Here is a 15,095-nt window from a genome sequence, read left to right as displayed (position 1 = left end):
CATTCAGCCCCTCACTGGGGTAGACGATGCAGCCCCTCATTGGAGTAGACCATACAGCTCCTCACTGGGGTAGACCATACAGCTCCTCACTGGGGTAGACCATACAGTCCCTCGCTGGGGTAGGCCAATCAGCCCCTCACTGGGGTAGACCATGCAGCGCCTCATTGGGGTAGACCATACAGCCCCTCATTGGGGTAGGCCATACAGCCCCTCACTGGAGTAGGCCATTCAGCCCCTCGCTGGGGTAGACCATTCAGCCCCTCGCTGGGGTAGACCATACAGCCCCTCACTGGAGTAGGCCATTCAGCCCCTCAATGGAGTAGGCCATTCAGCCCTTTGCTGGGCTAGGCCACACAGCCCCTCGCTGGATTAGGTCATACAGCTCCTCGCTGGGGTAGGCCATACAGCCCCTACCTGGGGTAGGCCATACAGCCCCTACCTGGGGTAGACCATTCACCCCTTGCTGGGGTAGGCCATTCAACCCCTCACTGGGGTAGGCCATTCAACCCCTCACTGGGGTAGACCATTCAGCCCCTCGCTGGGGTAGGCCATTCAGCCCTTCACTGGATTAGGCCATTCAGCCCTTCGCTGGGGTAAGCCATACAGTCGCTCGCTGGGGTAGGCCATTCAGCCCCTCGCTGGGGTAGACCATTCAGCCCCTCGCTGGAATAGACCATTCAGCCCCTCGCTGGGGAAGGCCATTCAGCCACTCACTGGGGTAGACCATTCAGCCCCTTGCTGGGGTAGGCCATTCAGCCCCTCACTGGGTTAGGCCATACAGTCCCTCGCTGGGGTAGGCCATACAGTGCCTCACTGGGGTAGGCCATTCAGCCCCTTGCTTGGGCTAGGCCATTCAGACCCTCACTGGGGTAGGCCATACAGCCCCTCACTGGGGTAAGCCATACAGGCCCTGCCTAGGGTAGCCATACAGGGCCTCACTGGGATAGGCCATATAGCCTCTCACTTGGGTAGGCCATTCAGCCCCTCACTGGTGTAGGCCATACGCCTGGTGTAGGCCATACAGCCCCTCACTGGATTATGACATACAGCCCCTTGCTGGGGTAGACCATACAGCCCCTTGCTGGGGTAGACCATTCAGCCCCTCACTCTGTCATTCAATCCAGTAATGGCTGGTCTTCTACAACTCCATTTCCATCACACCCTCCCTATCTCTCTCCCTGAGAGGCTAAAAATCTATCCACCCCTGCCTTCAATGTACTCAACAACAGAACTTCTGCAACCCTCTGCAGTAGAGAATTCCCAAGGTTCACAGCCCTTTGAGTGAAGAAATTTCCGCCTTACCTCAGTTCTAAATGGTCAACTCCTTGTCTGGAGACTGCACCCCCATGTTCTAGATTCCCCAGCCAGGGAAAACAACCCCTCAGTGCCTACCCTGCCGTATGTTGTCTGTTTCATTGAGGACACATTTCTTCTAAATTCTAAATCCAAGGAAATATCGGCCCAACTTACTGAGCCTTTCATCCAAGGACAACCCCCCCATCCCAGGAATCGATCCAGTGAATGAGGCAAGTATATTCTTGCTCAAGGACGTCATCCAAAACTGAGTACAGTATTTCAGGTCTGCTGTCACCAATTCCCTGTACCAAAACCTCAAATAAACTTGTCAAACACAATTTCCCTGTCACAAAATGTTGACCTTGTTTGATGATACTATGGTTTTCCAAGAGCACTGTGAAGACTTGCTTAACTTTATTTTCCAACACTTTGTTGTAAATCAAATGTATTTTTCTAAACATACCGTATTGTCTCTTTAAATATTTCACACGGTTTAAGCAGTGATTTTTTTTGTCTATTTACTCGATCAGCCCTCAGCCAGCTCTCCCCCTCTAGCCAATGCCGTTAACTATGTTTCTGTGTTTGGAACTGGTGGACGGCATTCTCAGATTTAATATGGAATTCTATTGTATTATGAGCACTCTTTCAAAGGGGATCTTTTACAATGAGATTACCGGCTGAAGATCATTTATCTGTAAATCTGAAAGCCCAGCACATCCAAAAAATACACTTTATTTTAAACATCATCACCCTTTAGTGTGGGAAGTCTAGTTCTTTGTCCGCACTATTTATCTTGCTATTTTTTTGTGAATATGTCAAAAAGAAACTTGTTACAGGTACCCTCTATTAATTATTCAGTAATACATCTTATTTTTGGAGCCATTTGGTTTACTTTAGGTTCTCGCCTAGGCTTAGGCTATTGCAATGTAAGTTTATATCCATTATCGGAAAACTGAAATGATCTGAAATCTGGAAATGCAATCAGCCCGAGGGTTTTGAATAAAGGATACTTGACCTGTATTGACTAAACTCATCTTGTCCAAAACACGGCCCATGAGCCACCACCCAGCTCGCCAGGCCTCTAATCAATCTGTCAGGCCTCTCTCTGGCCCATGAAGCCTCTATCCAGCCCATCAGACCTCTCTATGCCCACAAGGCCTCTATCCAGCCCTTCAGGCCTGTCTCTGGCCCACGAGGCCTCTATTCAGCCCATCAGGTCTCTCTCTGGCCCATGAAGCCTCTATTTAGCCCATCAGGCCTCTCTCTGGCCCACGAGGCTTCTATCCAGCCCATCAGGCCTGTCACTGGCCCACGAGGCCTCTATCCAGCCCGTCAGGTCTATCCAGCCGGTCAGGCTTCTTTCTGGCCCACGAGGCCTCTATCCAGCCCATTAGGCCTTTCTCTGGCTCACGAGGCCTCTATCCAGCTTGTCAGGCCCCTCTCTGGCCCACGAGGCCTCTATCCAGCCCATCAGGCCTCTCTCTGGCCCATGTGGTCTCTATCCAGCCCGTCAGGCCTCTCTCTGGCTCACGAGGCCTCTATCCAGCCCATCAGGCCTCTCTCTGGCCCATGTGGTCTCTATCCAGCCCGTCAGGCCTCTCTCTGGCTCACGAGGCCTCTATCCAGCCCATCAGGCCTCTCTCTGGCCCATGTGGTCTCTATCCAGCCCGTCAGGCCTCTCTCTGGCTCACGAGGCCTCTATCCAGCCCATCAGGCCTCTCTCCAGCCCATCAGGCCCCCACTGCCACCCCCCAAAATGACCATTGCTGACATCCCCTGCTCCTCTGTCTGCTCCTGGCTCACAACCAGGTCTGCATGAAATTCCCCTTACTGCTCCCCACCCATTGGCCCAGGAGGGCATTGCCATGTTGGCATGGGCATGGTGCCAACTTGGCAGTACCAATCTGTGTCGTGGGCAGTGCCAGGGGGCAGCGCCTGGCCACATCCCTTGTCCCCCAAGACGTAAGCCCTGGGGAGAGCCCCATGATGGGTTCACATCCGTGTGAACCTGTTGTAAACCACGCTGACGTGGTTTGAAGATCTGGCCAGGGGTCAAGATACGACAGGGTGGGGGGTGGGTTAATTATGTTAGGATGCATGCAAATGCAGGCAAATCAGATAAACCTGATGATGTCACCAACAAGGGATACGGGAATCCAAAGCCGGCGAGTACAGTGATTTCTGGATCTTGAGCCCCTGTCAGGATTTGCACGGACAGGGGAGTGGGTTCAAGCTCACCCACAACATGTATGTGGGTGAGTGTTTGTTTGAGTGAGACAGTGTGTGAGTGTGAGACGGTATGGCTCACTCCCAGTCTCAGTGTTTGCATTCTCCCTGACCCCATAAACAACAATCTCACTCAGCAGGTGTGGGTGAGTGAATAAATATCCTGACACACGGTTGGGAAAACATAATTTGACCATTTCACATTCTAATGATCACCTTTATTAAAGACTCAGGGGGTGATCTTACCTTCTCGCCCCACCGCCTGATGGGCAGTGAAAATCGCAAGAGAGCCGAAAAATCGGCTTCGCACAATTTCCCACAAACCACAAAAACCTGCGCATGTGTAATTGCGCCCTCTGCTGCTATCAGACGGCTTTCAGGCGAGCCAGGACCTATCCACTCCCCCTGCTGGCAGAAACCAAGTTTGACAAGTTTTTTTTGATAAAGTCGGATAAGATTCGATTTTTAAGCCGCCCAAAAAACGGTGCAAATTTCTCTTGTTTTCACACTCGTTCGAGACTTAAGATTGCCCCCTAAGACCCAAGCAAGCAGGAACAACAGTGAAGGAGGCAATTCGATGCATTTTGTCTACATGCTGGCTCTATGAAAGAGTGATCCAATGAATCCCAGTTTCCGGCTCTTTCATTATAATCTTGTTAATGTTGCCCTTTCAAGCATTTATCCAATTTCTTTTAGAGTCTGTTTCTATCACCCTTTCAGGTGGTGCATGTTTGACATCAGAACAACTCCACTACTTTAGAAAAACTCTCATCTCCCCTTGTTCTCATGGGTGGCATGGGGGCACAGTGGTTAGTGCTGCTGCTTCACAGTGCCAGGGACCTGGGTTCAATTCCCGGCTTGGGTCACTGTCTGTGTGGAGTCTGCACGTTCTTCCCGTGTCTGCGTGGGTTTCCTCCAGGTGCTCCGGTTTCCTCCCACAGTCTGAAAGACGTGCTGGTTAGGTGCATTGGCCATGCTAAATTCTTCCTCAGTGTACCTGAACAGATGCTGGAGTGTGGCGACTAGGGGATTTTCACAGTAACTTCATTACAGTGTTAGTGTAAGCCTACTTGTGACGAATAAATAAGCTTTTACAAATGATGTTAAATCTGTGTCCTCTGGTTGCTGATCTGTCTCTCCCCCGGAGACAGTTTTTCCTTGTTTATCCGATCAAAATCCTTCATTATTTTGAAAACCTCCATCAAATCTCCTCTTGTCATTCTCTGCTCCATGGAGAACAGTTCCGGTTTCTCCAATGCCTCCATGGAAAAATCCTCCAGCACAACTTGTACCTCAGTACAATTTTAGTAAATTTTTCTTGTACCTATGCACAATATTTGAATTTCTGGTTGTACATGTGACAATGTGAGATTTTCTGATGGCATCTAAGTTGTTTTAAATCGATTTCTTACCCCACTCCCCCCAGATACCTCGAAGGATGTGAAAATGATCATTGCCCGTCTTCTAGAAATGCTGACTCACAAAAGTGTCTCGGGGCATGGCCGCGATCAAGCCCTGAACCTGCTAGTCAGGAATGTACCGCGAAAGGACCTGGGCATTAAGGACAACACCAAAAGTTTGGATACAATCGATATTGGTGCGTACACCCTCTATAATTTTGTACATTTTGATCTTTTGCCTGGCTAACTTTGTCTGCACTGAGTTTCTGTATCAGCAGGTCATTGTAGAAGAAAATATCTCTGTTTGTGCCAATACCGTGGGTTGGATTTTCCACACTCCCCACCCCCGTGATGTATTTTGTGGTAGTGGAGGTGACTCACCTTTGGCTGCCAATAGGATCTACCAGTCCTGCCAATGTCTACGGCATTCTGCGTGGCTTGACCACCCTGCCACTCGGGAACCTGTCGTAGAGTTGGGGGGAAGGGTTGCCTCTGCTGATGGAAAGGACTGGAAAACCCTGCCCTATGAGTTTAGTACAACAGCTCCCAGAGGAGCTGTGTCAACCCAACAGAAAACATCAGGATTGACTATGCAACTTTCCTTTCACTTTGTCCCCACGTGCAACATCTTTCTTAGGGAGAGATTTCCAGATTTCTACTACCAGTTGTGTGAAGAAGTGCTTCCTGACATCACCCTTAAATTGTAAGATTGTTCCCCCTTGTTCTAGACTCCCCAGCACCTGAGCGAATAGTTCCTCTCTATCTACATTAACTCTGCTTCTCTCTCCGCAAGAGCTGCTAGAGCATTTTCAGCACTTTTGGTTTCTATGTCAGATTTTGCAGGTTTGTGTTGCATCCAGCAGTGGTTTGCTCCCTCAGGACTTAAGTTATTATTTGGAAGGGGTTTATTTGGAGAAGACAGCTTGGTGTTAGACAAATCGGCTCACTTCTTTCCCTATCCAATTCACAAAGGACGTTTTCCCTTTCAGGCCTGAAGAAGATCTTGAAAGTTGGAGGGCAGATCCCTGAACTGTCCAACTGCTTGCCTCTGACTGACAATACCTGCCTCACTGCCTCCATCTTACTCAACAATCTTTACAACGACCTTCGCTGTGACGAGGAAAGAGCAACCTTCCGAAAAATCTGCGACGAATATGTAACGTAAGTAACATCATCAATCAGGTCAGTCATACAGCTTGGGCTTCAGTCTTATACATTAAGGCTTTGTAAATGCATGTTGTGGAGATGCCGGCATTGGACTGGGGTGAGTACATCAAGAAGTCTCACAACACCAGGTTAAAGCCCAACGGGTGTATTTGGAATCACGAGCTTTCAGAGCGCTGTTCACTCACCTGATGAAGGAGTTGGGCTTTAACCTGGTGTTGTGAGACTTCTTACTTTGTAAAAGTGGTTAATGGAATTTTACGAATGAGCTTTTTCTCCAACTCACTGAAATCTGTAATGGAACATTTGGACCTTTTTCCATGTAATTTATTTCAGGAAGTATAATTACTGTGTTCTGATTTCAGCAGTTAGAGTGTAGAGTCCTGGGATTCCTTATTGGCAGGTCACTGAGAGTGTTAGGTGCTGGTTGACTGAGAAAGAATCTGTTTACTGCTAACAAAGTCAATGAGTGGAACGTACGTCTGAGGATTTTGCAATAAACATTTCACTGGGCAGGTTGAGAAGAAGGTTTGAAAACAATAATGAAATCCTGCTTTGAAAGTATTCCGAGCCGTGAGATCTATGGGAATTTAATGATCTATTTCGAGTAGACATTATTGTATCTATGGAGAGAGAATAGAGCTAATGTTTCAAGTTTGAAGGGTCACCCAGACTCGAAACGTTGGCTCTATTCTCTCTCCCACAGATGCTGTCAGACCTGCTGAGATTTTCCAGCATTTTCTGCTGTTTCAGATTCCCGCATCCACAGTATTTTGCTTTCATCATCTTGTTGTGTCTACCTGGGACTGGGTCCTTTGCGGTGGGTCAGGTAACTCTGGGAAAAGAAGAGATATTTTAAAGTTTAAAGTTTATTTACTAGTCACAAGTAGGCTTACATTAACACTGCAAGGAAGTTATTGTGAAAATCCCCTAGTCGCACACTCCGGCGCCTGTTCGGGTACACTAGGGAGAATTTAGCATGGCCAATGCACTCAACCAGCATGTCTTTGGAGTGTGGGAGGAAACTGGAGCAGCCGGAGGAAACCCACGCAGACACGGGGAGACCGTGCAGATTCCGCACAGACAGTGACCTAAGCCTGGAAATGAACCCAAACAAACAAGTACTGAGCAGGAATTAACCTTTTAAAACAGAAAAAGGCAGGGTAGATAAAGATAAAACTATTTCTACTCGTTGGAGATCCTAGAACTAGAGGGCATAGTCTAAATATTAGAGCCAGATAGTCCAGGAGAGATGTCAGGAAGCACTTCTACACACAAAGGCTGGGAGTGGTTTGGAACTCTCTTCTACAAATGGCAGTTGATGCTAGATCAGTTACAAACTTGAAATCTGAGATGGATAAATTTTTGTTAAGCAAAGATATTAAGGTATATAGAGTTAGGCCACAGATCAGCCATGATCAATCTCCCATCCATTGACTCTGTCTACACTTCCCGCTGCCTCGGCAAAGCAGCCAGCATAATCAAGGACCCCCCACACCCCGTACATTCTCTCTTTCACTTTCTTCCGTTGGGAAAAAGATACAAAAGTCTGAGAACACGTACCAACCGACTCAAGAACAGCTTCTTCCCTCCTGCTATCAGACTTTTGAATGGACCTATCATGTATAAAGCTGATCTTTCTCTTCACCCTATCAGTAACTGTAACACTATATTCTGCGCCTATCCTTTCCTTCTCCCCTATGTATTTATGAATGGTATGCTTCATCTGTATAGTGTGCAAGAAACAGTACTTTTCACTGTACCAGTACATATGACAATAATAAAAGTTTAAAGTTTTAAAGTTTATTTATTAGTGTCACAAGTAGGCTTACTGCAATGTAGTTACTGTGAAATCCCCTAGTCACCACACTCTGGCGCCGGTTCAGGTACACTGAGGGAGAATTTAGCATGCCCAATGCACCTAATCAGTATGCCTTTCGGACTGTGGGAGGGAACCGGAGCACCCGGAAGAAACCCACACAGACACAGGGAGAACGTGCAGACTGCACAGAAAGTGACCCAAACCGGGAATTGAACCCAGGTCCCTGGTACTGTGAGGCAGCAGAGCTAACCACTGTGCCACCGTGCCACCCCATGCCACCCCTTGCCACCCCGCAAATCAAATCAAATTAAATCTCATTGAATGGAGGAACAGGCTCAATGGGCTGAATGGCCTACTTTCTTTCCTATTGTTCCTAAAATGCATTTGACATGAGGAAGAGCTACATTGAATATGATGAAATGCCTGCACTGAAACAATGACTTACACTTGTATAAAGCCTTTAATAGAGTAAAATACCCAAAGACACTTCACAGGTACATTACCAGACAATTTTGACAATGAGTCACAGAACATTTATAAGACAGATGGTCAAAAATCTGGTCAAGGAAAGTCTTAGAGGAGTAAATAGAGGAGAAGTGATGTAGCGAGGGAATTCCTCAGCGTCGGACCCAGGGAGCTGACAGCATGGCCACCAATGTTGAAGTGGAGGAAATTAGGAAATGTTCAAGAAACCAGAGTGGGAGGAGTGGAGAGATCTTGGAGGGTTGTAAGGATGAGGCTGCAGAGATAGGGGGAGGGGTAGGCCATGGGGAATTTTAAAATCAAGGTTTGTCCAGACTAGGAGAGAGTGACGGTCAGAGATGGGCGAATGGGAACTGCAGCAGGTGGGGGCATGGGCAGCAGGTTTGGATGGTCTGACGTTTATGGAGGGTTGATCGAGGAGGAAACAAACCTTTTTTTAAAAATCTGCTTACTGACACTACAGGAGCAAGTTTGACCCGAAGAACATGGAGAAGAACTTGCACGCGATCCAGTGTGTGTCCGCACTCCTTCAGGGACCCGCTGATGTCGGAAGCAGCATTCTGGCCATGCAAGGAGTCATGGAGATGATGGTGGCATTGTGTGGCTCAGACAGGGAGATTGACCAGATGGTGGCAATAGAGGCCATTATCCACGCAGCAAGCAAAGCCAGCAGAGCAAACTTCATCATTTCCAATGGGATCACCTTACTGAAGGACATTTATAAAAAGTCAACGAATGAGAAGATCAAAATCAGAGCGTTGGTGGTAAGTCTCATTGAAGAGTTTTGTTGTCAATTTCTTGCTGATCTGTTGCACCATTTGTTCCAAATGACAAAATGTAATGCAACGATCCTCATCTAATAATCAATATTTACAGATCACAGAATCTCAGACTCCCTACGTTGCCGAAGGAGGTCATTCAACCCATTGAGTCTGCACCAAGATACTCTCTGACAAGAGTATCTTACACGGACCCTCTAACCTGTTCTATCCCCCTAAGCTACACATCTTAGGACACTGAGGAGCAATTTAGCATGGCCAATCCACCTAACCCTAACCTACACATCTTTGAACACTCTGCGCAATTTAGCACAGCCAATCCACCTAACCTACACATCTTTGGACTGTGGGAGGAAACGGAGCACTCGGAGGAAACCCAGGCAGACACGGGGGAGAATGTGCAAACTCCACACAGTCAGTCACTCAAGGCCAGAATTGAACCCGGGTCCCTGGCACTGTGAAGCGGCAGTGCTAACCACTGTGCCACCGTGCCACCCATATTTTACTCTTTCTATCACTTTTTGTATTTTTATATTTTAACTTGGAAAAATAATCGATTGTACACATACCTCAGCCGTGACAGAGATTGATTTCAAAGAAATAAACCTTTGAATTGATTAGAAACAGGTGCACAAATTGCAAACCGTTCAGTGGGAGGTCTTGTGTCCTACTGGATAGCACCATTACCCCTGGGCCAGAAGCCTCGGGTTCAAGTCTCGCTTCAGGACTTCTTGGCCTCGGAAGGGTTGTTCGTAATGTGGTCAAACAGGTTTATTATCAGCCTGTAAATCCTTCCAACACACCTGTTGGCAGATGATAAAAGTGGGAGAGTTTCCTGGTGAGCCATTCTGCAGAACGCAACCGCAAAACATTGCCGCACTTTGCCAAGCATAACCATAGACCAATCCAATGGTAAACTCTGGTCACCAATGCCCTCCTAGGGCCTGGCATCTGAAGGAAGAGGTATTATGCAGGTCACGCCTCTAGTATGGATTAATAACCACTCAGTTTCTGCGAATTGTATTCGTTTTGTAGGACATCACAGAATCACAGGATCCTACAGTGCAGAAGAGGACCTTCGGCCCATCGAGTCTGCGCCAATGCATGAAAGGCCCTGACCTTCCCACCTAATCCCACTTGCCAGCACTTGGCCCATAGCCTTGAATGTTATGATGTGCCAAGTACTTATCCAGATACTTTTTACAGGATGTGAGGCATTCCGTCTCCACCATCCCCCCAAGCAGCGCATTCCAGACCGTCACCATCCTCTGGGTAAAAAGGTTTTTCATCAAATCCCCCTAAACCTCCCACACCTCACTTCTAACTTATGTCTCTTCGTAACTGACCCTTCAACTAAACTGCTCCCTCTCCACCCTGTCCATGTCCCTCATAATCTTGAACACCTCAATCAGGTCGCCCCTCAGCCTTCTCTGCTCCAGAGAAAGCAACCCAAGCCTACCCAACCTCTCTTTATAACTTAAATGTTCCATCCCTGGCAGCATCCTGGTGAATCTCCTCTGCACCCCCTCCAGTGCAATCACATCCTTCCTATAATTTGGCGACCAGAACTGCACACAGTACTCCAGCTGTGGCCTCACCAAAGACATCAAAGACAAAAAAAATAGGCCGGGTCTTTTGGACACAAGGACACCAATAGGAATCCTTTTAATACTTCTGACTAACTTTTATTTTAATTTACAGAGAAATTGATAACTGTATCTCAATCTCGCTAGCAAATGGTTCAGTTACAATAATTTAGAATCACAAGTGATGAATTGACACTGTGATTTAAGCTGATTATTTTTGAGCTCAACCCATTTTCAAGCATACTAATCAAACTGCACAAAGTTACCTCTTAAATACATCAAGGATTAGTTTCTAAAACAAATTTTAAAAATTCTAAAATTCTGCCCGATTGCACTGGTTTGTTGCTGAGTTTGCTTCAATGATGCGCAATTAAAATTGAGTTGAAATTTGGGCAAAAAACACATTCAGAAGGGATGCAGTTTGGGCATAATTTACATTGATGCTGCCGAGGTGTACATTTTACTTCTTCAGGCTCGATGTAGAAGAATTGTTTTGCACCATCAGAGGAACTCAATTATTATCAAAAGACTTTCTTTATTATGTAGTTAAATAGATACAACATCATCCTTACAGTGAAAAATGTGAACACAATTATAGCTTTCTGTTCAGCTCATGTGGAAAAGACAGGGATCATTTGTCCCTTGTCATCAAAATGTAACAAATAATTTTACTTTACAACGTCATTAAGCCCTTTAAAAATGAGATATTTATAGATATATCACAAATTAACCACATGATAGTCAAATTCTTGTGAGACCTTTTGGTTTCATTGAATTTAGAGTCATAGAATCCCTACAGTGCAGAAAGAGACCACTGGGCCCATCGAGTCTGCACCGACTCTCTGACAGAACATTTTACCCAGACCCTCTCCCTGTAACCCATTATTTACCCTGCTAATCCACATAACCTGCACATCTGGGTGGCCCATGGTAACAGTGCACTGTTGCCTCCTGGCTTGGATCACTGTTTGTGTGGAGTTTGCATGTTCTCCCCGTGTCTGCGTGGGTTTCCTCACGATGCCCGGTTTCCTCCCACAGTCCAAAGGTGTGCGGGTTAGGTTGATTGGCCATGCTAAATTGACATAGTTTTGGGGGGATCAGCAGGGTAAATGTGTGGGATAGGATGGGATTGTTGTCGGTGCAGACTCTGTGGGCCGAATGGCCTCCTTCTGCACTGTAGGAATTCTATGATTCTGAGATATTAAGGGACAATTTAGCATGGCAAATGCACCTAACTTGCACATTTTGGACTGTGGGAGGAAACCCACGCAGACTCCAGGAGAACGTGTGTGGTGAACCATCGTTGGTTCCCACTGTGGGATTGTTCTAATGTTGTTGTTGGGCTAGGGTGGGATTAATACACCTGTGGTTGTTACTGTTGTGGCACATCCCAGTCGGGCTCCGCCTCCTGGGAGAGGTATAAGACCCCCTGCTCGGGCGGGACCTCGTCAGTCTGGGATAGTGTGTTTACGTTCTATTAGTTCCATTGTTAGACAATAAAAGCCTTCTGTTACCGAAGCTTCATGCCTCGTGTTCAATTGATGCGCATCAACATGCAAACTTCGCACAGTCAGTGACCCAAGGCTGGAATCGAACCCGGGTCCCTGGTGCTGAGAGGCAGCAATGCTAACCACTGTGCCACCGTGCCACCCAGCAAGTCTACAACTTTGGAGATGTTTTCATACAGTCAAATATCTTACATCTCCAATCTTAATCTGGTTTTGGGTGGTTCCTTCAATTTGGTCTCTTAATATCAGCTAACATTGTCTCAACCTGTTCATTCTTTCCAATTCATATTTTGTACTCTGTTTAACACACTATTATATCCAACTCAAAGCACTCCTGTATTTTACTGAGCTTATTTTACAAATTACATGGGATTTACAGCAAAGAAGCATTGATTTGCCCCAATTGCTGGTGTTTATATTCACATGAGCCTGCTCCCAACTCCCCTTCACCTCACCCTATCAATCTCCTACTCTCCTACTCTCCATCACTATTTATCGACTTTCCCCTGAAATGCATCTATGCTATTCCTCTCAGTCACTCCCTGTGGGAGCGAGTTCCACATTCTCCCCACTCTCTGGCTCAAGTAGTTCCTCCTGAATCCCCCCCATTTGGATTTATTGGTGATAATCTTATATTGAGAGACCCCAGTTTTGGTCTTTCCTGTTAGGCAGAAACTTCTTCTGTAAATCTACCTCGGTGAACACCTTCATAATTTTAAGTATCTCTTTCTGGCCACCTCTCAATCTTTTTTAAAAGAAAAATGTTCCTCAATAAAACACTTATTAAATTAAGGCCTTGCCTTTTTAATCTCCCTAATCTCAGTTGGTACATGCTGAATTTAATATTATTTACAATATTGCTGCTCTTCTGCTCAAAAAAAGCGATGAAACATATTAAAATATACCTTCACGAATGAAAGAATAGTTAACTTGCTGTTTTCCTGCCAACTGAGTTGAACAACAACTCCCATCATTCTTCAAAGGGAATAAATGAAAGGGAGCTGATTTTCTCACAACATGTATGATTCCATCTCTAGAAATCAACTCTACTGGTCTGTTACTGAACGTGCTGATTGTAATTTTTAGTGAGGGTGGCACGGTGGCGCAGTGGGTTAACACTGCTGCCTCACAGTGTCAGGGACCCGGGTTCAATTCCCGCTTGGGTCACTGTCTGTGTGGAGTTTGCACCTTCTCCCTGTGTCTGCGTGGGTTTCCTCCCACAGTCCAAAGATGTGCAGGTTAATGTTAAAAGTTTATTTATTAGTCACGAGTGAGGCTTACATTAACACTGCAAATTGCCCCTTAGTGTCAGGGAGATTGGCAGGGTAAATAGGTGCAGTTACCTGGATAGCGTCTGAGTGCGATTGTTGTCAGTGCAGGCTCGATGGGCCGAATGGCTTCCTCCAACACTGTAACGATTCTATCATTCTATGATACATGTTTGTTTCTTTCCTGTTGATGATTTGGTTGGCGCGGGGGGGGGAGGGGGCGCGGGGGGCAATTCTCCCAGCCTGCTGTGCTGCCCTAACCGGGAGACATCAGTGGAGGCCATTTAGTAAACTCCCCACTGGGCGCCACTGCCTCCGCGCATCTCCGCCTTCAAGTCTTTTGCAGTAATCAGCTCCATGCTGGAAAATTTGAGTTTCAAGTTCATTACCAGCCCCACAGCTGAAGTCTCCGGGCCCGCTAACATCTCCCCTCTCCCCTGCCAGGAGTGGTTGACTCCAACGGGGTTTATAACAGCTCCACACGAATGGGGAACTGGTGGCCCGATCCCACTGGAGTGAACAGAGGCCATGGAAGACCCTTCAGGAGTCAGGGGTTTGCGGGGGGGGGGGGGGGGGGGGTCACCCTGGGCACTGCCAGCCTAGCAGTGAAAGCCTGCTCCCCTGACACTGCCCAAGGGACAACCAGGCAATGCCCATAAGACACCTTGGCACTCACTAGGCTTCAGGCAATGCCAAGGGGCTGGGGAGAGAGTGGGTCGATCGGTGGGGGTGGGGTGTCCTGCGGCAACTCTGTATAGAGATCAGTGGCAGAGGGAAGGAGGATGGTGATTGGGGCTGGCCATCCGTGTGTAGGGAGAGGGGCCGGGGCTGCTGGGGGTGTTGGAGCTGCGGGGGGGAGGGGTGTCAGGAATTGCTGGAGGGGGATGGGGTTGGTGAGATTGGGCTGGCGGGAGGAGGGGTGGTGGACATCGAGTCTGACACAGAGAGATCCGGGAGGCCAACAATCAATGGGTGGGGGTTCAGAGGGGTGGCGATGCAGGGCTGGACAGCGATTTGGAGGCTGGCAGTGCGAGGATACTGTCATGCGTCGATCTTGGCGCTGACAGATCGGCGCATGTGCAGTGGCCCCCTCAGTGCTATGCTGCCGGCCTCTCCAGTGGGAATAGGCCCCTGCCCCTGATTTTCAGAGTGAATCTCGCTAGGGCACTCTGCAGTGCTCAGAGTGTGGGAGATTCATTCTGAAAATCCCGCTAAAAAACCAAGGGGAGTTACTCCAGTTTTAACGCGAATTTGGCGCATAGAATCTTTTGGGGAGAAACGCTCCCTTGGTGTTTCAATATCTTTACAGTCCTGTGTATGTATTCCCAATAGGGCCTGTGCAAGCTTGGATCAGCAGGGGGGACTGACTACAGTCTGAGACAGTTCTCTGAAGGTTCTACTGAAAAACTTGCGAAACAGTGCAGAAAGTAAGTACCTCAAGTACGTGTTATAATAACAACTTGCAATTCTCTAACACCTTTTAACGTAGTGAAAAAATCCCAAAGTGCATTGCTATCAGGCAAAATTTGGCAGCAAGCCTATATGAGGCTTGGTAGGACAGGT

The 15,095-nt window shown here is 47.4% G+C and overlaps 1 protein-coding gene across 5 annotated transcripts in view; it reads left to right on the top strand.

Moving 5' to 3' along the window:
- unc45b (unc-45 myosin chaperone B) overlaps positions 1 to 15,095 on the top strand; it is a 61,106-nt gene that overhangs the window by 17,583 nt on the left and 28,428 nt on the right. For all 5 annotated transcript variants that reach the window (XM_078213967.1, XM_078213964.1, XM_078213963.1 and 2 more), the window contains exons 8-11: positions 4,949 to 5,119; positions 5,912 to 6,083; positions 8,855 to 9,155; positions 14,865 to 14,959. In XM_078213967.1, coding sequence (XP_078070093.1) covers positions 4,949 to 5,119; positions 5,912 to 6,083; positions 8,855 to 9,155; positions 14,865 to 14,959 — 739 coding nt within the window. The remainder of the gene's footprint in view (positions 1 to 4,948; positions 5,120 to 5,911; positions 6,084 to 8,854; positions 9,156 to 14,864; positions 14,960 to 15,095) is intronic.

The sequence above is a fragment of the Mustelus asterias genome, chromosome 6, assembly GCF_964213995.1.
Source record: "Mustelus asterias chromosome 6, sMusAst1.hap1.1, whole genome shotgun sequence".
Taxonomy (NCBI): domain Eukaryota; kingdom Metazoa; phylum Chordata; class Chondrichthyes; order Carcharhiniformes; family Triakidae; genus Mustelus; species Mustelus asterias.
This window is presented reverse-complemented; position numbering and strand designations above follow the sequence as displayed.